The sequence below is a fragment of the Artibeus jamaicensis genome, unplaced genomic scaffold, assembly GCF_021234435.1.
Source record: "Artibeus jamaicensis isolate MK-2021 breed Jamaican fruit bat unplaced genomic scaffold, CSHL_Jam_final scaffold_3128, whole genome shotgun sequence".
Lineage (NCBI taxonomy): Eukaryota > Metazoa > Chordata > Mammalia > Chiroptera > Phyllostomidae > Artibeus > Artibeus jamaicensis.
Genome location: NW_026522036.1, coordinates 221,336 through 249,277, shown reverse-complemented (window position 1 = coordinate 249,277; position 27,942 = coordinate 221,336). Strand labels below are relative to the sequence as shown.

Genomic DNA, 27,942 nt, shown 5'->3' with positions numbered 1-27,942 from the left:
CTCTTACATTAGCATAACTATTGTTCTCTTCTATGAACTTGTCCACATTGAAGTTTGATATTTGTTCTGTTCACTAACTTAAATTTACAAGATCATCGTGAGGTTCTTAACCATTCAGTTCGGCATTCTGGTCCATAAAATTGCTTAGGAAAAATTGAAAAAAAAGAAATTTCATTTTCACCTCTTCCAAATCATAGCGAGTAAGAACATTTCAAGGTTGGTCTTGAAATAATGTTTTAGGAGAATAATGGGTAAAATGCTTACAATGTGTTACTGAGTGGAAAACAAAAAAAAGACTGAAAAATAATATGTAAAGTACATTCTGATTGTATGAGGAATGTGTATGCATTTATAAACACTCATAGGGAAGAAAGACAATATACACAAAAATGCTGACAATGTTTTCCTTAGAGGACATTGTAGCAGTATATATTCTTATATACTCTGTTTTCTATACTTAACATATATTTGATAACAAATATATTTGTTAACAAATATTAATATTAATATTAATATTCGTACCTTTTTTAAGATCTTATTTTTAATTTTTAAAAATATTTTTTTAATTTATTTTTACAGAGAGGGGAAGGGAAGAAGAGAGGGAGAGAAACATCAGTGTGTGGTTGCCACTCATGTGTCCCCTACTGGGGACCTGGCCTGCAACCCAGGCATGTGCCCTGACTGGGAATTGAACCAGTGATCCTTTGCTTCACAGGCCCATGCTCAATCCACTGAGCCACACCAGCCAGGGCTAGATCCCCTTATTTATAGTCTCTTCATTAGTTATTTTTCTATTATAACTCAGATGGGAAGGGGTGTTTGTTTATATGATTTAAGGTTTTTATTTGTGTAACCTTTTAAAAAGTTCTTCAAATCTAAAATTGTACCTACTCATAAGTGGGCACCTGCTTCAAAACTCTGGACTCTACCTATTAGTCAGGCAATAGGAAGCATTCTGCTTTCTTTGCCTAGTTATATTCTTTTTTCTGTTTTAATTTTTATTTTACCAACTTCCCTGGTGTAAACATTACCTGCTTATACTTCTCCATGCTTCCTATGGAAACTATACTTTTTATATTAGTTCTCTGTTTCTCCTCTTTAGTATCTATATGTGGTTGCCATTCCATTTTATAAGTTGAACAGCCAAAAAATAGATACAGTTGAGCTCTCTCGGGTAGACTCTCAGAGCCAGGCATGTTTGGAACACTTTTACGGAATGGTTTCTCCTTAGACTTCTCCTGACGTACTTTCTTTCCATGATGCGGAAGCAACTCAGGTCTGTTTCCTTTTTTGAATGCGTTCCCAAGCCATTTTATTGTAGGAGACAGTCTTCTCTTCTTATACAAAAATCTTATCTTCATATGCAAACCTAGTATGCTGCCAATTTTTAATGTAAAATTAAATTCCACATTAATTACTACCTGGGTTTTTTTTCTAAAGTCATTTACACTCGGTTAAACAGGTAATTAGTTAAGGGATTTGAATGTATTATAACTTGCAGTTTCTGTACCTAGAAATGTTTCCAACACACTAATAATCTATCTCTGTTCTCTACAATGGCCAAAATTAACAATATAATCCTAACAATTTATCAAATTAAGCTTGATTTTTACTCATTTGAATTTGTAGATTTGAATCCCCTTATTCGCCTTATATTAAAGAACCAGAAAGGAAAAAGCAAGGGCTGCTTTCAGTGACCCCAGATCAACCAAATCATGAAAAAGAATTGAATAAGGTATGGAAAATAATGCTCTCCATTCTTCCAGGCAGATCTGAAGTCTTTAAATACAAAGGGGGAAAGCATCTTCCTCTCACTCCCTTCTTTTTTCCTTCTATATTTTCTCCAAGCTGCTAAAATTGACATTCTTCTGTGTGATGCTATAAAAACCACAGGCTTTAGGATATCGCTCTGCTATGGGGAGAGCATGTGAAACTTGGAGGGCCGTGGCTCCATGAAAGGTAGCTTAGAGCAAGAAGCATGAGAGAGAGCACAGACTTGGACACAGCCATATGTTATGCTCATAAGCTTGGGGAAGTTGCGTATGCAAGTTGCTCGGGGTCCCTGTTTCCAGGATGGGGATGGGATAATTAGTACCTGCCTCATAAAGTTGTGATGAGGGTTTAATGAGAAGTAAATAGCTGCTACTTAAATAGCACTTACCATGTGCCAAGGAGCTGTTCTAAAACCTTAACAAGTCTTAATTCGTGTATTCCTCACAACCATCTTATAAGGTAGGTACTAATGTTATCCTCTTTTAATTATTTGAGGAAATGAAGGCATAAGAAATTTAGGTAATTTTTTCCAGTATTGTCAATTTAATCTGGCAGAAGCTGGATTTAAATCTAAGCAATCTGGCTCCAAAGCTCATATTCTTCTCCTACGTTAAAATCCATAAAGTGTGCATGTGGAGTCCTTAGAGTAGGGCCTACCCACTTCAGAGGGAGCTCCTACAACATTGACTGCTGTTGTTATGGGTCACACTCACATTTTGTCACCGAGCACCTAACATGTGCCAAGTGCTCTCCCAGGAGCTAGAAATACAGGGAAGAATAAGACCTGGTCACTGTGGTTCTCAACTCCGACAAAAAGTATATTCTCTTCTCTCTCTAGGAAATCCAGTATTATTTTCCATGAGTTTATCAGTCTACTACACCCTTCTCTGGTCCTTCAGGTTTGGTCACACAGAATACTCAGTGTCATATAATCTAAACAATTGTTAAAAGCAGGAAAAATTTATGTTTAGGAGGGTGTGGCTTTGAATTACCATCTAGTGCCTGGTGCAGTGCCCGACATACAATAAGTGAAAGCAAATATTTAGAGAATAAATTATTATTAAGGCTAAGGTCCCCCATAATTATATGGGGTCATAACTTCAATTATTGTTTATAGAAATTCAACAAACATTTATTAAGCATCTAGTGGAACTATTGGCTATTCTGCTTATTTCTGCAGGAAATATGATTATGTAAAAGATAAATCCTGACTCCCAAAGTGTTCACTGTCAGGCAACTATTAAGTGTAGAAAAGGTGATGTAAGTTAATGACCATTTTTCTTATATTTTTCACATAATCCCATAAAACTAATTTTACTGATAGTTAAAAATATAACTTTAAAACACTGTTCTTTACGGTGTCCCTAGTGAATGTGTTATGATAAAATGTTGATTAAGACCACCTAGAGTATAGTTATACTGTTCTTAACCTCATAGACTTAGAAAGAATAATAAAACTTTGAGTAATACCAGGAATATACTGATTTTGCACAGTTTCGACATGAAAGGAGACAATACAAGGCACAAATCTCTTTATAGGCTCTTGGAGACCTCTAGATAATGCACTGCTGTGCAAGAAAAGGTAACAAATGAATTGTGCGTTAACAGCGATAGCTTCCAGGACTTCTTTGTGGAGAGCATTTTCATTCTCTTGTAATAAAAGCAACAAGAGCCATGTATTATATATCTTCTTTTTTCAACATAGAACTATTTTTAGTCATTTCTTTGTTATAAAATTGACATTTTTAATAAAGCCAAAAGTCATTTGCAGCTAGGCAAATTAATCTCATTTAGAAGGAAGTTTTGCAGCATATGGCACACTGCTTTAATAACTAAATGTTGTGAAAATAACACAAAGAGTTTACTCCATCTTCACAATAGCATATTCATCTTCTAGCATTTGGTAAGTTTCATTTTCAGAAAATATGTAAACTATACCTCAGGGATGCAAACAGCAAAATTCAAACTGGAACCAACTAGAGGACAACCCAATATTTTCATCAAATTATAAGAAAAAAATCTGGAAGAAGATTGGAGGTGAAAGGAGACTAGTAACATTGTCCTCAGGGTGAGGATATTGTACTTCACTTTCCTAGTCTCCTCTTTTGCTAGTAGCAGATGCATAACTTAGACTCAATCAGTTCCCTGCTCTGTGAGTCTTTATTTTTTCTGTTAAATGATGGGGTTAGACCATGTGATTTGTAACGTCATGTACAACCCTGAAATTATGAAAGTGTTAGTAGTAAGAATATAGTCAGATGAGGTAGTATAATGCCTGAGGTCGAGTTTGCCTGCTGGATGTCTGAAATTTCCATGTCAGGTGATCCCAACATGTGAACCATCTTCTAGGGCTCTGCTCTCAGAGGTTATACAGCGCAGTGTGTAAGGTCCTGGAATCAGACTGCCTGCCACCAGGAATGTGACTATGAGCAGTTATGGGAACTCAGATTTCTCACCTGCAAAGTGGAGAGATGTATGGGGATTAAATGAGATGATGCATGTAGACTCCTTAGAACACACACAATCACATACAAAAAAAGACACTTTGAAAAGATACAACCTAGTTGCAGTGTGTGGCTCATATTTAGATCTCAATTCAAATGAACTTTAAAAATTTCATTCTGATACAATTTTAAATTTGAATACTTCTTGCATATTTGATAATAGTGAGGAATTAAAGTTAATACTTTGAAGACACTATAGTGGTATAATAATCTGGCTATGTTCAAAAAAGAAAGAGAGCGGATACCCTTGTTCTTTCAGAGATATATCCTGAAGAAACAAATCTACTTTAAAAGTAAGTGGCCTGGGTACATTCATACATGCCTCTTGTGGATGGCTTCTAAGTAATTCTCTGGCCCCATTTCTCACAACATGCTAGGTAGGTCCCAGCCACTCCGAACTCCTTTTGGTTCACTGAGTGTGCATTCACCCCTGTGCTTCGGCTGCCCTGTTTTCCTAGGAGCCCTTCTCCCCTCTGTTTTCCACACAGCTTCCATTTATTCCTCAATATTTGGTCTGATGTCTGCTCCTCTGGGAATCCTATCCTGACATCCCAGGCTGGGTTAAGTACCCCCTCCACTGGATAAAGCTGACATTGATTGCTACACCGTCTTATAACTGTTAACTTCCTGTTTTCCCCAATGAACTATGACTTTTTTTTAGATCCATGATTGTGTACTTTACCTCCAGACCTCAAAAATTAGAGACAGTAAATTATTTTTGCTAAGAAGCTGGACTAAGATAGTGGTAGTAGGAATAGAGAGTAGGAGTAAGAGTTAAGAGAGATTGAAACAGAAGAGACAGAATTGGCTACTTACCTGGATTTGGGAAGATGAGGGCCAGGGGGGGGTCCCAGGTGCTCCAGAGGTCCCTCACACAGAAGGCTGGGCTAAGGTTAGGGAGATGAGACTCCACAGGCTACGAAGAGGAGGTTACATGTTTTCATGGACACATGAAGTTTGAAATTTATTATAACGTGATTCTGAAAAACATAGCATTTAGGCACAAAAAGTAGAGCACAGTTTAGTCAAAGGGAAAAAAGCACTGAATTTAAAGCTGAGAGTTCTAGGATCTAGTCCTAGCCCTGCCGGTTAGTCGGTTTATGAGTTTGAGCAAGTCACTCACCCTAAGAAAGTCTCGCTCTGGGTTGCGGGTTCAGCACTCTCCTACCACACCACTCCAAGGTGCTTCTTATTCAGTGGGTACAGAATCAGGTTCAACAACATGAGTAAGTTCCAGGATCTTCTGCACAGTGCAGTGCCTATAATTAACAGAGAGGGGATGTGCACTTAAACATTTAAGAGGGTAGATCTCGTATTAGATGTTATAACCACCAACACACACACACATACATTAAACAATAAAGGGATACAGGGAAGCTTTTTGAGGTAATGGATATGATTATCATCTTGATTGTGGTGATAGTAGCACAAGTGTAGGTCTAAACTCACAAAACTGTGTGCATGAATTATGTGCAGGGTTTCTTTTGTATACCAATTATACACATACATCAGTAAAGCTGGAGGAAAATCTTTGATAATACTGTTACAGAACCCTGCCATTGCTGTTCTTGAACAGCTGTGGGGTTCAATTGCCTGCTGCCAAGAAGCATGACTCCTAATGTAAGAGTTTGGTGAAAAAGGAAATGGGTTGTTTACAAGGGTTATAAGATTTGGAATAATGGCAGATTTCTGCCATTAAGTTCTCCCCCCTTTAAAAACATCCCAAAACACAGAGTCCTGCCTCACTTTGCTAAACCAGGCCAGTTTTAGAAATTGCCAGTCAGAGGTACCATCTTTCAGAAAAGCAGAAGTCTGCAGATCAGCCTTCCCGCTCACGGTTCATGTCCCAGCATCTCTCACGAATCCTGGTTACTAGGCAGGGCTCCCGCAGCTCCTGCTGCTGTCTTCTCCAGGCAGACTCGAATCTGGGTGGGTGGGCAGGTCCCCCATCGCACTGCCAGCTCTGGCGACTTGCTAGATTTCTTGCTTTTAGACCTCCTGTCTCTTATTCCAGACCACGTGGCTTCTCTCTCTTACTCCAGACCCCAGTGAAATTTTTATTTTTTCCTCTTTCAGCCCACCCTCATTTAAGTGCTCAACCTAGAACTTCATGACCTCACGTGACCTCATATCTGGCCCCTCCTGTGATGTGTTAGTGTCCACCATTTCTGCCAGTTCCCCCATGTCTTTTACCTTTTGTAGCTGCCATTTTTAGTCAGGGCAAAAGTTCCCAGTGGCACATGGACATCCAGGAGGGCATCTGCCCCCTGCGTGTTGTGTAGGTGCTATATGAGTACTGTATGTGCTATATGAGCTCCCCCAACCTCTATGTCACCAGGCCCTGAACGTTTTCAGTCACATACACAATTTGCCCTGGGCAGCAGCCCTCTTTCCTTCAGGAAGACGTGGCTATTGACCTGCCACTGTTATGCAATGTATCATCCACTTCCCCCTATCAAGAGTGGTGGGGGATACACTCTGCACCCCGTTACAATGTTTTTTCACCTTTCTGTCAAAGTAATTAAAGTAGTACCAGTAGTAGGTGATGATTTATGTACAGTAGACCGTACTATAGAAGTGAGAAATGAAAATTTGAAATTGGAGGGGAAAGAGTAAATGAATTGCGCCAGAGGGAGAGGAGGGTGGGGCCTGGGTGGAGGTAGACAAATTGGGAGGAAACTGGGGACATGTGTATTAGTGTTAAGAATAAAAATAAACATTTAAAATAAAATCTTTGCAACAGAAAAAAGAGTAAATGAATCATTATTGTATCTGTTTTTAATTTAGCATTAATCACAAAAGGAGGGTAGATGGGGCCTGCCTGAGTTTTAAGATAGGATAAGAAGGTTGAACGTGGCCAATAAAAGCTTTAAGCTGCTTCATAAATAAAAGGGTTTGTTAATATGTTCTGGAAAATATCTGCTGCAGATACGAAGCCATCTCTGTGAGGAGGACGAGGACCACAGCTCTGCGCAGGAAAGAATGAGGAATGAAATCTCTGACCTCACGGAGGAGCTTCATCAGAAGGAGATCACTATAGCAACAATCATGAGGAGAGCTGCCCTTTTGGAGAGACAGTTAAAAATGGAGTTAGAAATAAAAGAAAAAATGTTAGCAAAACATCAGGTATGGAAGTAGGCGGGACTGTACCTGCCCAGGTCACTCTCTTGCTCAGTGGAGACGGTAGCCTTCGGTACTGACTAATACACGCGTTGCGTTTCTCAGCATTGTCTCTGAGACTAGCATCACGGAAATGTTTTGTGGAGTCACATTAAACCTTTGTCAGATCATGCAAAGTGTCATCCAAAGGAGGACCAGGGAAATAAGTGACAGTGCAAGATAATTTCATTAACCCTCATCTGAAAATTTTCTTGTGACCCATACATTTGGCTCGTCTCCCACAATATGCCGTAGTCAAAGATTTCTTCCTGGACTTGTTTTCTATAGTTTCCTCCCATGAACATTTTTTAAAAGATTTTATTTAGCTATCTTTAGAGGGTAAGGGAAGGAGAGAGGAAGATAAATATCAATGTATGGTTGCCTCTTGTGCTTCCCTTGCTGGGAACTGGCCTGCAACCCAGGCATGTGCCCTGACTGGGAATCGAACCACGGTTGTTTGGTTCACAGGCCCGCACTCAATCCACTGAGCTATATCAGAGCCAGGGCCATTTTTATCTTTCTGAAAAGCCTCTATTCCAGTCTTGCCTGGATACTTCCCACCCTCATTTTATATGTTTAGTTTTGGGTTTAAAAAATGGACATTGAAATATGAAAATTAGTTCATATTTACTAAACATTGACTCAATGCACAGCATGGCTCATGGGGGAAAAAGTTATAACATTCTACTGATAAAATACTGCAAGTAAATCTTGAGTCCTCCTCTTCCTTCCTCACTCTCTCCCTTCCATCCTATTTATTTTGAAATGCCCTCAATCCCTATTCACCATCAAACTGCTGACCTGCTATTCAAAACATAGGATTTATCTGCTTTTTTACCCCAAATCTAGAGGATCTGAAAGCACTGTTCAATAACTTTAAAGGCATTTAAGGGTCATTTCAGAAATAACATGGCCATTTAAATCTATGTACTATAAAAACAAGAAAAGATTCAGCCTTTGTCCAGTTATAAGCCTTAAACTGATTAATTTGTACAATATCCAGATAAACAGCATCGATGGGACAGTGGCATTGGGTGTACCTGTATAGGAAAGGTTATTTTACATGGTAACAATGATCTGGGTAGTTGAATTGAATTTTTATTTTCACCATCACATTCTTATGTATTTTTAGGTTTTTGTCAAGGAGAATGAATATATTTTGTAATTTACGAAAGCCAGTGTTTTTGAGGAAAGTGTTTTATGTAAAAATGAGCCCTAGATAAATTAAAGGGTAGATGCCATGTTCTCTAAGTACTGTCAAGTAGAAGAAATCAGGGGAAAATAAATTAGGAGACAAAAATGAAATAGTCACCAAAAAAGGAAATTTGGCAGAAATATCAGGAAGAACAAAATTAAACATGAAAGTCCTATTTGCATATTGTCAAAACTAATCAGGTAATAAAGAAATTTAATGGATACTGTTATTCAAATGTCCTTTTAAAGTTGTGATTTTTCTGGTGATAATTTGAATACGCTAGAAAATAGAAATGAGAAAAGGAACTCGGGAATTGGGAAGAAAAATGTAAATGAATCATTATTTCAGTTGACTATTTTTATCTTAGCACTGATCAGAAAAGGAGGGTAAAGTAAGGCCTACCAAAAATAGAACTTAATGAGAATACCTGATTTGTGATAATCATGCCCAAGAAGTATTTTCTTTCACTACCCTTAGAAAATATTTATACTAACAAAATTAAATTAATTATAAAATAATTATGAGCTTTTATCATGAATTTTACATTTACTTTTACCTACTAATCTCCTTTCAGGTCTCAGATATAAGATATAAAACTGTCAGAGCTGAAAATGCACACCTAAAAGGAATGATGGGAGATTTAGACCCTGGACGGTACATGGTAATATGCTGTAGTTATTCAGTAAATTGCACAGAGATTACTTCGTTGGTCAGGATTTAGCCAGCCATTATTTACTGAGCACTTCCTATGGTGTGGCAAAATGTCTTGCACATGGATTGAATTTACTTTTATCTTCAGGCTAAACACTTGAATTTCAGTTTCCGACCTTGCTCTTTTCTTGGGTAGGGCTCAATTCCGATCATTTCCTCAAACATGCTACTTCCTTGCTTTTGCTCTTGCCATTGCCTCTGAATTCCTACATCCTGCATGGCCTGACTCAAGTGTCCACCTTCCCCTTGAAGAAACTCCAGTCAGAATGAATCGTTCTAGCCACACTTTGTTTGTATTTTGGTCTGACTTGTTTCACAGCTTCACGCTTCCCCACTGAATGGTGAACTCCTGTGGCAGTGAGGTGCTGCAACATTAATAGATATTTGTGTCCCCAGCAAACATCTTTTGATAAGTGTTTAATAGATGTTTGAATCAGGGGGTATAATAAATGTTCCATGAATGTTGGTTGAAAAGAAAGGGTGAGTAAATGGAGTGAGAACTTATCTTGTGGCTTTAAGCAGTGACCCTTCAGGTTTACACAAGGCAACTTAAACTGGTTCTGTGCCTTTCATCTGAACTGTTTAATATAACAGTTGAGGGCTGGTTTTTATATGTAAACAGGATAACATTTATTTATTGAACTAATGAAATAGCTTTGTTATTTGTTTACAATTTATTTGCTCTGAAAGAAAATTCTGAAGTAAAGTAATTTTTCTACTATTCAAGGAATGGAGAGGGTAAGAGATGAGTATGGTCATTGCTTAACCTGGCTTCAATTTCCTCAGCCATGAAATGAGGAAGTTGGGGTAGGCATTTCCCATGGTCCCTTCTTAAGCCATAATACTGTATTTCTTTTTTATTTAATTTTATTTTTCCCATCACCATTTATCCCCCTATTCCCTCTTCTACCTCTACCCTCCCTCCCCTCCTCCCTGCATTTCTGTAATAGTATGTCTTTGTTCTCATAATAGTCCATGTTCTAGCACCAAGGAGTAGAGGCACTCTGGAAGCATTTTGGCCTCTTCTCTGGGCCTGGTCATGGGCCCTGTGATCAGAGTACTCTGGGAGGATAAAAAGTAAAGTATATGCGGTTTTCCCATCTGTTACTTAAAATCTTCCTGACACCTAGGACTTTCATTTCTGAGCACTGGAAACACAAAGAGTTAAATTGGATCCTGCCCTCATGAGTGTCTTTTTTTTTTCTTTCATAAAATGGTTTTGTGTTATTCTTTAAAATATTTTTAGGTGTATTCTGCATCTTCCCACCTCCCACTGAGCTTGCTTCACTCTGGCTTCACTCTGTAGGCATTTAGCTTTCTCACTGGTTTGTTTTTTCAAGAAATAAAACAAATAAAGATGTGTAAAGAAAAAGCTAATTATCCCTGTTTCTATCCCCAGTCCTAGTTTGGATTCCTGAGATACCCACTGTAGCATTCTATAATACTTTCTTTGCTCACACACACATATGCAGGGTATGAGTTGAATGTTCCTTTACAGAAATGAATGTACGCTGTACATGAACTGCCTTTTGACTACATATCATAAATATCTCTACAAGTCAGTAGAAAAATATCTTCTGAGTTTCTTTGAATTTCTTAGGAAAAGATACATTCTTATGTAATATATATAATTTTAATAAAGTAAAATCATAACTTACATACTTGTGATTTTAGTGGTCTTTTCTGCTTCTCCCTTTCTCCTTTCTTCTTTTTCTCTTTGCCACCTCATACCACATCTACCAGATAACACGTTAATTATGCAGTATGTATCAATTTGTAATTTTTCATTTTTATGAATTCATATGTGTGTGACTATACAAACATACATATGCATGTGGTCATATAAAACTAGGGGTTTTAACTCTTTTGAGAAAATGGATCACATTATACAAACACGATTTTCTGTGTCCTATTTTTGTTCACTCAACAAAATCCTTTGCAAATCCTTAGAAGTCAGCTGGTTTAGGTCTATGTTCTTTTGTATAATGGCTTAGTAATATCCCATGATGTGAATGTATCAAAATGTATTCAACTATTTTCAGAATTAATTTACTCATAATTAATTCAATTTTGTTTCGAGGTGTTTGCACAAATAAACAATACTGTCAAAAAACATCCTTACACATGTAACCATAATAATGGAACTGCCGATTCAAAGGATATCTATGTTTTAATTTTAAAACATTTGTTTTCAAATTATAGCTCTATCTTTCTCTTTCATTCTTACCAGCAGTATATGTTATAGCTCTTTTAAATTTTTGTCAGTCTGATGGGTATATGGTGATTTCTCAATAGTGCTTTAAATATGCATTTCCCTGACTACACTGTGTACACTTTTTAATATTTATTTAGCAATGTACTATGAATTAGTTGTATTCTTTGCTCATTCCTCTCTTGGGCTGTTTTTTTCTTCTCAATTTATACTAGCACTTTTCTAAACTTATTGTTTGTAATTTTATTTATAAATTCTTTTGCCATATAAAGAGTTTTAAACTTGTATTTGTCAAACATGTATATCTTTTTGTCTATAGCTTCGGGATTTCCTTCCTTGAATAACAAGGTTTTCCAATGCCTACACAATAATATAATGTTTAATGTTTTTTCTAACATTTCTACATTTTTCATCTTTAATCCACTTGAATTGTAATGTTGCATGTGATAGAAAACAGGAATCCAATTTAAATTTTTATATCAGTGTCAAGTTCAATTTACCTAGTTTCTCCTGGTAATTTCCTGTTGGATTCTATTTGGGATTAAGTTTATATATTAATTTTGAAAGAACTGTTATTTTTATGCTAGCATGTCTTCCCATCCAAAAATATGACATGGCTTTCCATTTCTTCATTTCTTATTTTGTGCTCTTCAATGAGATCTTGCTATTTTCTTTGTATATATTCTGTGCCTTTTTAATTTATTCCAAGTTTTTAAAAATTTTTGTCATTTTTGTAAATGGAATGTTTTCTTTTTTCCATATGTAAGAATTTATTGCTAATGTAGAAAAAAAGCCAAATTATCCTTTAGTTTTAGTAGGCATTTTACTTGAGATTCTTAAGTTTTTTGAGATATACAGTTATCAACAAAAAGCTTTATCTCTTTTCTGTTGTTCATATCAGTTATTTTTGTCACATTGCAAGAGAATATTAAATAATAACATTGCCCAAGCAAATATTAAATAATAGTGATTACTGACAAATCTAATTCATGATTTTAGATGAAATTGTTTGAGTGTTTACTGTTTAGGATAATATTTTGTTCTTGATTTATGGTCTCTATTATATCTTTCTTTTTATTTTTATTGTTGACACTATTATTAATGTCTCCATTTTCTCCTTTGCCCACCTCCCAGCCGCCATTTCCCTTCCCTCAGGCCATCACCATACTGTAGTCTGTATCCATGGATTATGCAGCTATGTTCTTAAACTCATCCCTTCACCTTCTTTCATCCAGTCCCCCTCTCCCACCCCTCTTATATCTCTATACCCCTAATTTACTTAGAGTTAAGATTTGCTGCTGGTTTTTATTCAATGTCTTTTTAGTATATATGACATCATGTGGATTTTGTTCTTTAATTTGTTGATATGTAATAGATTATGGTTGGCAGACATTTTCTACTATTGATCCATCTTTGAATTCCTGGCATAATTCTTCTTGGTCATTGCCAGCAGTACCTAGAGCTAACTACCACAAAGTGGGTGGCTTCAAACAACAGAAACTTACTGCACAGTTCTGGAAGCTAGGAGTCCAAAAGTGTCAATCCCTAACAGCCATACTGTAACAAATTTGATATATTACTGGATTCTATGTGATAATATTTTATTTAGAAATTAAGACCTGTATGTATAAATGAGATTTGTATACAGTTCTCTTTTTTTCTACTTGTTTTAACATTATGCTGGATTTAGAATGTAAACTGGGACCTTTCTGTCTTTATGAGTGAGCTAAAAGTGTTTAAATAATATGGAAAATATCAGTCCTTTAAAGATTAGAAAGATTTTAGCTGTCACACCATCTGGACATTGAAGTTTTAGTGAAGTAAATCTCAATTACCTTTTTGTTACCTCAGTATATTCAAATTTCCCTTCTTAGGGGAAGGGAAATCTGTTGTTTTGTTTTGTTTTGTTTTTTGTAATTTGTATTTTTCTGGGAAATCTTTATCCATTACAATTTGTTTCCTTATTATCAAAGGTAGTAACATCCTACAATTCTTTTCATTTCTTCTATATTCTGGGTTTATGTTCTTCTCCTTCCCAAGCTTGTACAATTTAGTTCTCACTCTCCTTTTTTTAAGTCTGACCCACAGGGGGATTATTTATTTTATTAGTATTTACAAGCATTGGCTTTTGGATTTATAAACCTGGATCAAATTTTATCTCCTCCATGAATTTGTCTCCAACTACTCTAGGCCTCATTTATTTCTCCTTTCTTTGACTTTGTTTAGCACTCTTAGTTGTAAAAATTTAGCACTAACTTTTGAATTGTCTTCTTTTTTTAACTTTTATGTAAGTATATGTATTTCTGTCTCATCGGTCATTAACTTCTATAGAAAAGAAATGATTATATTTCATACTTTTTCTTCATACAGGGTTTAATATAGAGTACAGCTTAATAAATACTTATGGATCTATGAATCTCACCTGTAGTCTAAGAAACATGAATAAATTACCATGGAAACCATTGCTAATATCATGAAAGAAATCGGCAAAGCCTGTTTTATCTTACTTTCTGCGTGATCTCAGTCCACATGCAGTTGTTATTCATTGATTAAAAAGCATTAGAATTCCTGCTTGGTGCAGCATAATTTAACATACAATTACATTTTATATTATTCACTATTTTTTCATGCATATTAGTTTAATCAACTCAATTTTAGGTGTATTTTTAAGTATATTTTATTGATTTATGCTATTACAGTTGTCCCATTTTTTTCTCCCTTTTATTCTCTTCTGCCCTGCACCCCCTTCCCTCCAGCATTCCCCACACTCCTTAGTTCATGTCTATGGGTTGTACATATAAGTTTCTTGGCTTCTCCATTTCCTATACTATTCTTAACTTCTCCCTGTCTATTTTGTACCTACCATTTATGCTTCTCATTCCCTGTACCTTCCCCCCCCCAATGTTAACCCTCCACATGAACACATGATCTCCATTTCTGTGATTCTGTTTCTGTCCTAGTTCTTTGTGTAGTTTTTGTTTTCTTTTTTAGGTTTGGTTGTTGATAGTTGTGAGTTTGTTGTCATTTTACTGTTGATAGTTTTGATGTTCTTATTCTTAGATATGTCCCTTTAACATTTCTTATAATAAGGGCTTGGTGATGATGAACTCCTTCAATTTTACCTTACCTGGGAAGCACTTTATCTGCCCTTCCATTCTAAATGATAGGTTTTCTGGATAGAATTATCTTGGATGTAGGTCCCTGCCTTTCATGACTTCAAATATTTCTTTCCAGCCCCTTCTTGCCTGCAAGATTTCCTTTGAGAAATCAGCTGATACTCTTATGGGAACTCCTTTGTAGGTAACTGTCTCCTTTTCTCTTGCTGCTTTTAAGACTCTCTCCTTATCTTTAATCTTGGGTAGTGTAATTATTTTTTCCCCAGACTCCCCGTGGGTAGTTTAATTATGATGTGCCTTGGTGTGTGCTTCCTTGAGTCCAACTTCTTTGGGACTCTCTGAGCTTGCTGGACTCCTGGATGTCTATTTCCTTTGCCAAATTGAGGGAGTTCTCCTTCATTATTTGTTCACAAAAGTGTTCAATTTCATGCTCCTTCTCTTCTCCTTCTGGCTCAGATGTTGGTACATTTAAAGTTGTCCGAGAGGTTCCTAAGCCTCTCCTCATTTTTTTGAATTCTTGTTTCTTCATTCTGTTCTGGTTGAATGTTTATTTCTTCCTTCTGTTCCAAATCCTTCATTTGAGTCCCAGTTTCCTTCCCTTAACTATTGGTTCCCTGTAATTTTCCTTTATTTCATTCTGTATAGCCTTCACTTCTTCCTCTATTTTGCATCCCTACTCAATCATTTCTGTGAGCATCCTGATTTTCAGTGGTTCGAACTTTGTATCTGATAGCCTGGCTATCTCCTCATCACTTAGTTCTTTTTCTGGAATTTGTTCTGTTCTTTCATTTGGGCCATATTTTCTTTGTCTCGGCACACCTGCTACATTGCAAGGGGCAGAGCCCCAGGTATTCAACAGGGCAAGGTAACCCACTTCACTGGTTTGTGGCACTATATGTGATTGAGGGGACAGAGAGTAAACAAAGCTGCTTACTTGGCTCTCGGCTGACTTTCAGTCACTTCCTCCACTATCCACAAGCAAATTGAGCCCTTCTGGTGTTGATTCATAGGTGGGTGAGCTTGTGTACATTCTAGGATCCTATGGGTCCTTCCAACGGACTCTCCTGTGAAGCTGGGAGTTTTCCCCACCACCTCAATGCCCACACGTTTTTATAGCCAGAGGTTTTGAGGCTTTATTTCCTACACTGGAACCCTGGGTTGCATGGTCTGTTTTGCTCCCCTGTTGTTTCCTTCCAGTTTATCTGCGTGTGGGACCACCTGGTCCACCAGCCAATGCCTTGCCACACATCCTCTCCGCCCCAGCTGCTTGTCTCCGCCCTTCCTGATAGTCTGGATAAGTGGTTTTTCTTTGATAGTCTGGATAAGTGGTTTTTAAGATTTACTTATTTATCTTTAGAGGGGAAGGGAAGGAGAGAGGGAGAGAAATATCAATATGGTTGCCACTCATGGGTCCCCTGCTGGGAACTGGCCTGCAACCCAGGCATGTGCCTTGACTGGGAATCGAACTGCGATTGTGTGGTTCGTAGGCCTGCACTCAATCCACTGAGCTACACCAGCCAGGGAAGGATAAGTGTTTTTTCTTTAACTCCTTGGTTGTTGGACTTCCATACAGTTTGATTTTCTGGCAGTTCTGATTGTTATCTGTTTTTAAATTGGTTGTTGTCCTTCCTTTGTTTGTGGGAGGAAGCAATATGTATCTCCCTATGCCTCCATCTTGGCCAGAAGCTCTAATCTACTGTTTATTGTATTTTCATGAAGGAAAGATCTCTTGTTCATATTTGATTACCTCTGTAGCACTTAGAACATATATATATAATGTACATTTGTTTAGAGATTGGGTAATTAGATACATAAAATGGAATACCATTAAGATATGGCCTTCAATGTGATACTTACTGAAATAAGATTTAGTTATATATATTTTATGTATGATTATAATTCGTATTGGAAGTTTACTTTATAACTGCTCCATTTTTTGTATGAAGATTTAAAATTGACTTTGATAATTGAAATAGTCAAAGCACTCCCCAAAGAGAAAAATTGCACGTCTATTAAATTTAAAAAGACTTTAGTATAATTCTATGCTCTTTGAAAGTTTACAATCTGTTATGTCACTTATTTAGGACTCAGTTTAAAGATTTCCTGAAGAAAACTCTATCTCATGTGTTTATTAATTTATTACATAGCTAGATAATTAGTTACTGCCTTCTGAAGTATTTGGATGAGGAAATACGGAATTAAGTTACTGGTGCTAAAATTTTACCTCGGGGGAGAAGAAACAAAATATTTACATCATTATTGTTAGGTCTTCTAAAATACGTGGTATTTATATAACATTAAAATAACAATTTTTTTTTCTTTCTAGATAAGTGAAGTCACTGATAGTAAGGTAAGCACTATTTCTAAATAGTTAGCGCTTTAAGGGCTAGTCTGCTCCGCTGACTGAGGCTCCCTGCTGACTGATACTCAGGAAAAGACAGTGTTAAAACGCACACAGCAGGGGCAGCCACGCAGCCCTGAACGCAGCATTATCCAGTGATGCAGTGTGGGGCGCTGGGGCAGCTCCTGTTGTCCTTCAAAGGGCACACTGACGGGACTGACTGCCTGGTATGTGAGTTCCTCACATCTCAGTGAGATTTTCACACTAGTAATAGTGCTGGAAAGAGGTTCTTAGCTCTGAAAAATATGTTTTCCTTAGATTTGTGCAAAAATTCAATTGCATGGCAAAAAGTGAGGGGTTTATCTTTATTCTGCTCCTGGAGAGCTCACAAAGAATTCAGTCTATCATGATAATTTGTATAATTCATATTTACTTAGACCTGTATTTATATTTATTAAATTTTCTTTCATTTAAAGAAAGTGGCATCAAATTAGATTTAATCAGATCTCAGAATTTATGGTGATTTAAAAGACTAATTTGCCTTTTACTATAAAGTTTGCTAAATAAAATAATAGCATAAAAATTAGTATCCTCACAATTATCTAAAACATCCATTTACACACTGAAAATCAGCATACTAACCGTAAGGCATGATTAAAGCCAGTCCTGTAGAAATACTTTGTTAGCACAAGCATTATGGTTGAATATACATGAATTTAAAAGAGTAAGTGCACATACAAAATACTGCTATTCAGACACTCCATTAATTCAACTGGTCTAATCCTAGTATGTGCAGGTAAATAGGCACCGGAGGTTTTGCCATTTTAGGAATAAAAGAATGGATTAAAACTATGGAACCTTAAAATTTTAAAGAAATAAAAAGAAATTGAGCTAACAGGCCTATAAAATAACCCGTCAGAAATACAGAGGCAGAATTTAATCAATGTCTACTTTCAACATGATAACTATCTAGCAGAGGATATATTCCTGATATTGCTTGAGAAGTATTTTAAAAAAAAACATCAAATGAGAGAGCTCAAAAAATATTGTTGTCGAGGAAAATGGAATATGCTTATAAATATAAATCATGTAAATGTATTAGCTGTGTAATGCTTCCAGGTCATGCTCACAACACTTATTTTATTATGGTACATTTAGAAAAGTAAATAAATCATTACTTTTAAATAAATAAAAGCTTTTAAGTAAATCATTACTATTATTCTTAATTACTTTAACACTGGGCCAAAAAGAGTTACAGATAACATCTAAGAAAAAGCTTGAGTGAAATGTAATTGAGCAGCAGACTATCAAGAAATTATACATTTGGAACAGCAGGTATCTTTGGGGAAGTACAATTCTGAATCCATGAATTTTTCCAACTAGATCTGCTCGTATGAGTATTTTCCTAAGAAGGGCAAAATTCTGTTAAGACTCTGCCTCCTTAATATGTATCAAAAATCTAATTTTAGAACAAACAATCCTTTTTCTCTAAAAGCAGACTCAGATTACTCTTATCTGCACTGGTGTATCTCAGACGAGCAACTGTTGAGACATACTACATACAGCCAGGGACTTAACAAGTGGAGAAATACCTTCAATGGCCCTTCTTTTCCAAAGGGCACTGTAGTCAAGAGACATATAGGCATATAACCCTTTCTGTGTTATTTCGAGGAAGTTTGCCCTCCTGGAGTCTTTCACTCAAAAGTGAGATCTTTCTAAAGATTTATAAACTTCTGTAATACACTGGGCAGTGAACAAACAATGTAGTATGAAGACTTATCCTTTGAAACAAAAAGTAAAACAAATAAGTAAATGTTTTAATACCTAATGTGTACTGAAGTCTAATAACTAAGATGTAATGCCCCGAAATGACACCGAAAGCCTTAAATTTAGAAACTTCACAATGGAAGTTCTAGGCCATATACATCTATGGTCTTCCAGGCTTTTAATCATAGAAATTTGGGTCTTCAAAAAAGTTATTTCATACACAGTATGTTTTTTTGTGCTAAACTACGTGTATTATCCTTCTGACAATAGAGAACTGTTGTTCCATCAACAACTACACAATTCACAAGTATTCAAATCATAGGACTGCAAAGGACTATGCAGAGTCACATAAAGCATTTTCATGTGAGAATATAAGTTTTGTTAAAATGTCATGAGAAGTTTAAACTCTCCCTAGGAAACTTCTCATAGCATTTAACTCAAAAAGCACCAGAAATCTTTAATTCTTGCTCTAAGCCTCTCATTTTGTGCTTTAAATGTGTTTCTTATTCTCTGCTGGAGACATGTTAAAATTGGGTGGCCCATACCAGTTAGTACAATTTTATCATGAAACTATGTTGCTCCAAACTAGCACAGCCTTAACTGTTAGATCATTGTTTTAGGACGGTCCAGAAGGTATGGACTTAGTATAGAATTGGTCACATCACCAACAGTGGAGAATCAATACAGGATTTTCCATAATGACATGTATTATTTCAATCAGAAAAAGATTATTTCAAATTGAAACCTATGTTAATTCTGGTTCCACTATTAATCAACACTAGAAGGCATGCCCTATAAACCCCAAAACTCTTAAATATAACCAACTTCTAGAGTTGGTTATACAAAGAATGCTGGGCATGCGTGAGCCTTTTTCTGTATGGAACGTGAACAACAGTGTGTGTATCGCTTGTATTGCAGTGTGTTCAGCGGCAGCTGTCACCGAGTATCGGTGTCCTGAGGAGGTGAGGGTGGGAAATGGCATTTAGAAAGTACACAAGAGTAGAGCCACGTCAGTTGATGCAAATGAAAGGGCCTTTCCAAGACAAGGATCCAAAGGCACAGAAAATATGCATCACTTACGAGGAACAAATTTTCAGTGAAGGTGTATTTTATTCTCCAGAGCATGGACTGCACTAACAGGGAACACTCAAGGCACACCTCTGTTAACAAATTGGAGTATGAAAATGAAAGGCTCCGAAGTGATCTTGCAAAACTTCATGCCAATGGAAAATCAGCATGGGGTAATCACAAGACCTACGAAGAACCAGGACAGTATGCCTATCAAAACAAAATAAAAATGGGAAAAAATGAACGCAGGTACGTTGACTCCATTACATATATAAATGTATAAACATTTAATTGAAATTAATTTTTAAACTATTCAAATTATAACTTTACACATTTTCTCTTCAGTTTAAATTTTATTTGGTAGTGCTAATAGAGTAGTATAGATACATTGTTTTCTATGAACTTCTGGGTTGTTAATAGCTTTCAAATTATACTAGTGAAATGAGTAGGGTGGTAAATTTTCATCACTTCAGACTTCTTAGTAGCTAATGTGGTGTACAAAGTATACAAATATATAATCTTATTTTTTATGTCATAGGAGTAGGAAACTAGATTTTAATGTTACATATATTATTCAAACAAAATAGAAAACCTAGGAACTCCATGCTCACTTCTGACTTAACCACAGTACACTTTATATTGACACCAGCATTAGCAAAACACCACTAGGTATTCATAGGGGAAGAATGGATTGTAAGAAAGGTTTTCTCTGAGCGAAGAGAAGCATATGGAAAATCATTATCTGCTGTCTAGATTATCCCCATGCTCTTTAAAAATGTCTTAGTTCAAAATTTAAGTAAACATAACCACTAAATTAGACTAATTTATTCAACTTTAATAAAATACTTATGGAGTCAAAACCTTCTCTGGAGGCTTTCAGTGTTTTTCTAAAATTGGAAAATGCTCAGTAACATAAACAAGTTTCTTTTCTACAGGATCTCTCAGGCATTATTTTGCTAATGTACATTGTGAGTTTTCAAGAAGGGGGATGTTGTGTAACAGATTTATTCACATTCCATGGTGCTGAGAAATGGTGAATTAATAGGTCCAGGCCCAACTTCAATGCAACTTTTGCTCAGAAGCTTAGCATACTTAGCATGAAAATGCTGTTTTCATACAAAATAATATTTATATTCTCAGGAAATTTACCTAACCTTTGTACACTTCAGTTTCCCAACTGACACATAAGGATAATACTTTTAAGGCTTTTGTGAGGTTTATAGGAGAAAATGTAGAGTTTCATGGGAAACAACTAGAGCAGTTCCATATATTTTAGCCTTTACGATTATCATTACTAACAAAATCGCTGGTGTTTTTTATAGTATTAATACTTCTGCCACAACTCACATGCCTAAAAAGTAGGTTTTGATGGATATATAAATAGATGAATCTGACATTTCCTCAACAATAGTCCTGTGAGGGAGGGGCCATGCCAAGCTCATCCTTGTAACTAAGCATGCCCCGTTTTCAGGTACGTAAATCCCAAAATCCAAGGGACAGACTTTAAAAATGCGCCTTTTCAGCATTCTTGTGGGTGTAGTTATAGCTCTCCTACTTTCACCACTCTGTATTGTATTAGGGTATGTCCTACATGTCCTACCTACGTATATCCTACCCTAACACATACATGTATTAGGGTATATCCTACCCTAATCCTAATCTGATGCAAGAAACAGCAGCCACTCAAAAATGCTAAATTAATTACCCCTCTTCAAGTGGTTAAAAAAGGAGATGAGGGAAGACTAGTTGCTACCCCAAAACACCACTGTTGGTGGGGTGCTGTGGTATGCTGGGCCGGGGGAAGCAATATGGGAGGACGGAAGAGGTCACTGAGAAAGCCATGGGCCAGTTCTCTGGTGAATGTGCCCATGTTAACTGGCCACTATAACTGAAAATCTTTCTAAAGGGGTCTAATTTTGATTTAGATGTAAGAATATATTTTCTAATAGAGAATAAACCCTTTACAAAGTGCTTCCCTACTCTGTGGATTCATTTCTCCATGGGTCAAATCGTGACCCCATGGCTATAGTGTTTTCATTGTAAGAGAAAGGGGACCCTCTAAAGATATTACAAAGGGTCTGCCTAGGAATGCTAGTTAGTCTTCGGTCTGTATAGAGCACCCATTAGGTGCAGAACCTTAATTTTTATCCCTGCTTGTTGGAAATAACTTTGAAAGCCTTAGATGAAGGCAACCAGGTGTTGTTATTTAAGCAAAACACAGTTATTCTGCCTTTTATTTTTATTAAAGAATTGTATTGTTCCGATTGCCCCCTTTCTTCCCTTTGTCAGGAAGTACAGAATGTGTCAGAAGTGCCTGACAAAAACAAGGTAGCCAGGGACCCAGAAAGCAGCATAAGAGGGAAAATGCTCAGCAGGAGATCATCTTAACAAGCAGTGTGGACTAGTATTCCTGCTGCAAAGCCTGTGTCCTGCCACTCTCATTTGTTGGAGGTTTCATTAAATTTGTTTTAATGCCTTGTCTGATTTCAGTGTTCTCCAGTGACCTGGTTTTTTAAGAGAAACAGCACTTCAAATGTTCTGAATAAATTATTGCTGCGGAAAAGCCACTGTGGGGAAAGAGTTGTTCAGATGCAAGAGCACTGTGCACTCACCACAGAGAACTGTAAAGTACATAGCCATTAAGTTTAGCAAGTGAAAAGTGAAATATTCTTTTTTTCTCACAACACAGCTCAGCAAACTCAAATAGTGAAAGCTACATATGTATTTGTTAGACATAAATAATCTAAAAATACATGTTGTATTTACATATCAGTGGCTAATGCAAAAAGCTCTTATTAAACTATTTGAGAAGGGAAAAAGATTTTAGGTCAAAATACAGGAAGATAATGTGCCACAAAATGTTAAAGCCTGTAATCTAATCTTCAGCAGGGTCTTGCTTTTAATTAAACACAATTTGCATCTCTCCTGGTCAGGATGGAGGTGTAGATAAACAAGGCTTGCCCCCTCACACAACCACTTCAAAATTACAACTAAACTATAGAACAACCATCACTCAGAACCATCAGAAACTAAGTTGAATGGAAATCTGACAACTACAGAAATTAAAGAGACCACATCCACCCAAACTGGTATGAGGGGCAGAGATGTGGAGATGCAGAATGAGCTGGTCCCACAACCACATATGGTGGATAAAAATTCGGGAGGGGAACCTCGGGAGTGAAGAGTCCCACCACCACACCGGGGCCCCCCAGCTCAGGATTTCAGGCCAGGAAGATAAGTCCCCATAACTTCTGGCTAAAAAAAAAAAAAAGGTGGGGATTGAATCAGTGGAAGAAACTTCTGGTGTGCCAAGCAGTTCCTCTTAAAGAACCCACACATGTGTATACTCAGACTTATTCCCTCTGAGCTCAGCACCAGGATAGCAGCTTGCAGGGTACCAATGGCATACAAGGAGGAAGTGAAGTTTCTGGCATCAGTGCAGCACTGGGGGACAGCTTTCTACCAGACAGAAATGAGGGCAAAGGCCACTGTACCTTTTCTGAGCCCTCCCCTCACAGAGCATCAGATAGGTGGGTGGGTGCCACATCTAAGCCTCCATCAACCTGGCTAACACTGTTTGTCCTGCCCTCAATATACTCAGAGGCTCTGACCCACCCAACTTAACTGTTAACAGTGGCTTTTCCATATGAATGGCTGATCTTGACTCGTCTGGCTAAGTGGCTCCGGCAGCCAGCTTTGGATCACCGTTTGGCTTCACCTGGGAACCTGCAAGCCCAGCCATCCGGAGACTGCTTTGTAGCTCATGCAGGGTGGCCCCAAGCAACACATAGTTAGGGGCTGAACATGGCTTGCACCACCCAGGAAACCCCAGAGCCTGTGCACCCAGTGGACAGCTCCAGACCACATCAGAGCACCACCACCCTGCCCCTGCACAGCTGATCCTCCACAGAGGGCAGGGGTTGGTGGTCTGTGGTCACAGCCAGTCCTTGTAGCTGACTGGTCTGAGTTAATCACTCCCATTCACCAGCCAACAATGCTCAGCTACAAGAGGAATATACTCACCACCACAGAAGCTGCACTTTGAGTACCCAGCTTGGGTGATAGGGGAGAATGTGCCACTGGAACCTACAGGACATCTACTACATTAGGCCACACTACCAAGACACAGAGTTAAAGCAGCTCTACCTAATACACAGAAACAAACACAGGGAGACTGCCAAAACGAGAAGACAAAGAAACATAGCCTAAATGAAAGAACTGATTAAAAACTCCAAAAAAAGAGCTAAATGAAATGACAATTAGCAATCCATCAGTTGCAGAGTTCAAAACACTGATTATAAGGATACTCAATGTAGTGAGGACCTCAACAGCATAAAAAAAGATCCAGACAGAAACAAAGGATACACTAATTAAAATAAAGAAAAATTCATAGGGAAAAAAACTGTTGAGTGGATGAAGCTGAGAATCAAACCAATGATTTGGAACATAAGGAAGCAAAAAAAAAAAAAACAAACCAACCAGAACAAGAAGGAAAAAGAATCCAAGAACATGAAGATAGTATAAGCAGCCTCTGGAACAACTTCAAGAGGTCCAACATTCACATAATAGGGTGACTAGAAGGAGAAAAAAAAAACAGAAATTGGGAATCTATTTGAAAAAATGAAGGAAATCTTCCCTAATTTGGTGAAAGACATAGTCATGTAAGTCCAGGAAGCACAGAGAGTCCCAAACAAGATGGATACAAAGAGGCCCACTCCAAGATACATCATAATTAACATGCCAAATGTTAAAGATAAAGAATCTTAAAAGCAACAAAAAAAAAGCAGTTAGTCAGCTGCTTTCTCAAAATAAACTTTCCAGGCTAGAAGGAATTGGAAAGAAATATTTGAAGTCATGAAAACTGAGGAGGTACAGCCAAGATTGCTCTACACAGCAAAGACATCATTTAGAATCAAAGGGCAGATAAAGAGCTTCTCAGACAAGAAAAAACTAAAAGAGTTCACCATCACCAAACCATTATTATATGAAATTTTAAAGGAATTTATTTGAGAAAAAGAGGAATGTCAAAAGTAGGAACAATAAAATGGCAATATATACATATCTATCAACAATTGAATCTAAAAAACTCCACAAACTAAGCAAACAAGAAGAACAGGGACAGAATCATGGATGTGGAGACACATAGTCAGCAAGTTTGTCATGATCACTCTCACAGGATCCCTTATCAAGAAGTCAACTAAGAAGTGAAGTAAGTTGAGAAAAATTTGCACCATGGTGTTTCTCATAAGGAGCGAAACAGCAGGCTGAATAATTCTAGGCCAGGAGATAATAAGGAGTCTATAGAACTGGGAGCATTATGTGGAGTGCTAGAAGGTGAGGCCAGAAGCAAGTAAATTAGCATAGTTGGGAAGGGCTCCTGCTCCTTGCTGAGGACATTGTCCTGCAGTGTGGGGAGAATTCATGGAGGGCCAGGACTGGATGGACGACAGTCAAACTGCTCTGAAAACTGTGCCAAGAGTTGACTCAAATCTCAAGTGGGTACAGTTCTCCCCAACAGAGTGATCAGATCCTGCCCTGCTGACAAAAATAGACAGAGGCCTTGGAGTAGTGCCCATGAAAAAGATAACTGAACATACTAGCTAATGAGAGGATATTAAAAGCCTCCTGAAATAATTTTTCAGATGGCTTTTAAATTGATATACTTAGCATTTTATGCAAGGTGGTTTTATGAAGTACGTGAATAGCTGTATCCTAGAAGAAGGATGTGTCAGATATAAAGATGATTTAAAGCAAAAGTACTTTACTTCATAATGCAGTCTTTCCTTTCAGTCTCTACATTTTATTGATCTTGCCATAAAAAGAATGTTCTTATATAAATTTTAGTAAATAACACCATAAAACTATTTCTCTACATCCAAAGGAAAATGGGTAATTGAGATAATTATTTAGATAATTTAGGACAAAAAAATACTTTTCCCGAAATATCTGTATACTTGAGATTACAGAAAGACATATATATTTCTTGAATCACTTCTATAATTATCTTACTTTTGCCACTGTGCTTTGAAGTATAGATGGTTGCCTCGCTCAAATTTCAACAGAAGATTCTACATAGATGTGCATACTGTGCAATCGTTATAATTGTGTTTGATTGAAGGATGTTTCATCTGATTGTGCATATCACAAACCATGTTATTTCAGCTTAATTTGTTGTTTTGTTTCCATGGTAATTATGGTTTGGGAGAATGAATTCAAAAAAAGATATATTTCAAGATAAGTAAAAATGGAACACACATCACATTTGTTTTTACAGACTCATTTACAGATGCCTCACTCAACTTTTATTGCTGTTTGTATGCATAGCTTAGAAAATCTTTGCATAATGAGAAACAAGTATATGTAGATAGTCTTTGGATAAAAAGAGAGAAATAATGTAAAGTTTTTGAACTGTGTGAGATTAAAACATGATGATGTTGAAAATGGTTAATCAATACCTGCAGAGAGTTTGAATGAGTAGTAACAATAAATAATTTTAAATTAAAGAGACTTTTATGTTTCCATGGTCCTTGATGATTTTTATTCAGTTTAAACCCCATTTTCATAGTTTAATGCTCAAAAAATATTCAGACCCACACAGCCCATGCTGTTGAGACTTTCTGGGTAAAATTTTAGGGTCAGTCGGTTTGTTTCTTGGTTTTATCACTCATTTGTTTAGTCAGCGTGCCAAAATTTAAAACCTCACTGGCATTTTATTCAGTCTGATTTCTACCCTATATTTAGCACAAACAGCAAACTCTGCACTGTGCCTTTCATACGAGTTGTGGAGTTCAATTCTCATACACACTTCTTTACACGTGAAAACACTCAAGAGATAGAAAGATAAAGTCACCTGCTCAAGGTCAACAGACAGTGTGGAGGAGCTTAGGAGATGATGGAAATTGAAAGCCTTATAAATTAATTCCTATAGGAATGAGAATTATTATTATACAAAAACTTGTTCTAGAATTTTTTAAAAGTATAATTCTGTCAAGAAAGACAGTGAGGTTAAGTGAAATAGAAAAAGAGAAAACAAGTATCCAGAACTGTGAAGGCAGCATTGCTCACTGTTTCGAGATTTTTCTCAAACTGGTTTCATGTTATTTCAGTGGCAGAGATACAAAAGTAAAACAGAGAGGGGAGCAATGTAAGTCATAAAGAGAGCAGAACATCTTTAACAATTACAGTACAAAGTTTTCTGCTTTATGATTAAACATTCTAAGTCTTTTAGGTAGAGTAGAAATTATTTTAAACAAATACCTTTTCATTTAAAAATTTTTTTCATTGCCCTTCATTGTTTATTTGTACTGGGCCCCCTATCTTGGCAGCCCCTTCCCTTCTATCTGCCATCACTTGCTGTCTGTCTCCCTACCTCTGTCTCCCCTCCCTCCAGTTCCACACCTCTTCCCTAGCCCTGCATTGTCTCCCATTGCCACTGTCTACTCCAGGTTGGGAGTTCTTTTTTATTTATTGGAATGAGATTGGTTCATACAATTCTATAGATTTCAAGTGTACAATTCTACAATACATCGTCTGTATATTGTATTGTGTGTTCACTGCCCCAAGTCAATCTCTTTCCATCGCCGCCTGTGCCCACCTGTTCCTACTCCTCCCCGACCTGTGTCCCTCTGTTAATCACCATAATGTTGTCTGCATCTATGAGTCGGGTTTTTTTTGTTTTGTTTTGTTTTGTTTTGCTTAATCCCTTCACCTTTTTACCGAAGAGATATCCAGACAAGAAGTCCAAAAATTTGATGTGTTTTCCCCAGTTAGACATCAGAGAAGTTAAAATCCTTAGCTACATGAAGGAACAGGTGTCCTGGGTAGCAACGCTGACAACCACTCCTTGTCTTTCAGACTCAACCAAGACTGTGAGCCAAGTGGGAGCACAACGCCTCCGTGGCCACCTTTACCACTTCAAATGAAAGAAATGACAAGTCCTCTGGTTAGCGATGAAGAAGTATTCCCGCTGGTGAGTTGCTGGATTTTTTTCTTTGGAGGTGATTACTCTTACACTGATAACCAATATACTGATGTATACATAGTTGTTAAAGAAAAATGTTGGTGCTTGAGTCATTTGGCCATGCCTACCTACAGAA

General features: G+C 37.1%; 2 protein-coding genes across 5 annotated transcripts in view; one reads left to right on the top strand and one right to left on the bottom strand.

Moving 5' to 3' along the window:
- The window catches only part of SLC36A4 (solute carrier family 36 member 4), a 324,739-nt gene that overhangs the window by 181,658 nt on the left and 115,139 nt on the right, over positions 1–27,942 (bottom strand). For all 4 annotated transcript variants that reach the window (XM_053656921.1, XM_053656919.1, XM_053656920.1 and 1 more), the window contains exons 4-5: positions 5,401–5,536; positions 5,094–5,257 (exon numbers count right to left, since the gene is read on the bottom strand). The gene's annotated coding sequence lies outside the window, so the exon portion shown is untranslated. The remainder of the gene's footprint in view (positions 1–5,093; positions 5,258–5,400; positions 5,537–27,942) is intronic.
- DEUP1 (deuterosome assembly protein 1) overlaps positions 1–27,942 on the top strand; it is an 80,314-nt gene that overhangs the window by 46,498 nt on the left and 5,874 nt on the right. The window contains exons 9-13 of the mRNA XM_053656917.1: positions 1,630–1,735; positions 7,206–7,403; positions 9,206–9,292; positions 19,899–20,095; positions 27,701–27,815. Of these exons, the coding sequence (XP_053512892.1) occupies positions 1,630–1,735; positions 7,206–7,403; positions 9,206–9,292; positions 19,899–20,095; positions 27,701–27,815 (703 nt within the window). The remainder of the gene's footprint in view (positions 1–1,629; positions 1,736–7,205; positions 7,404–9,205; positions 9,293–19,898; positions 20,096–27,700; positions 27,816–27,942) is intronic.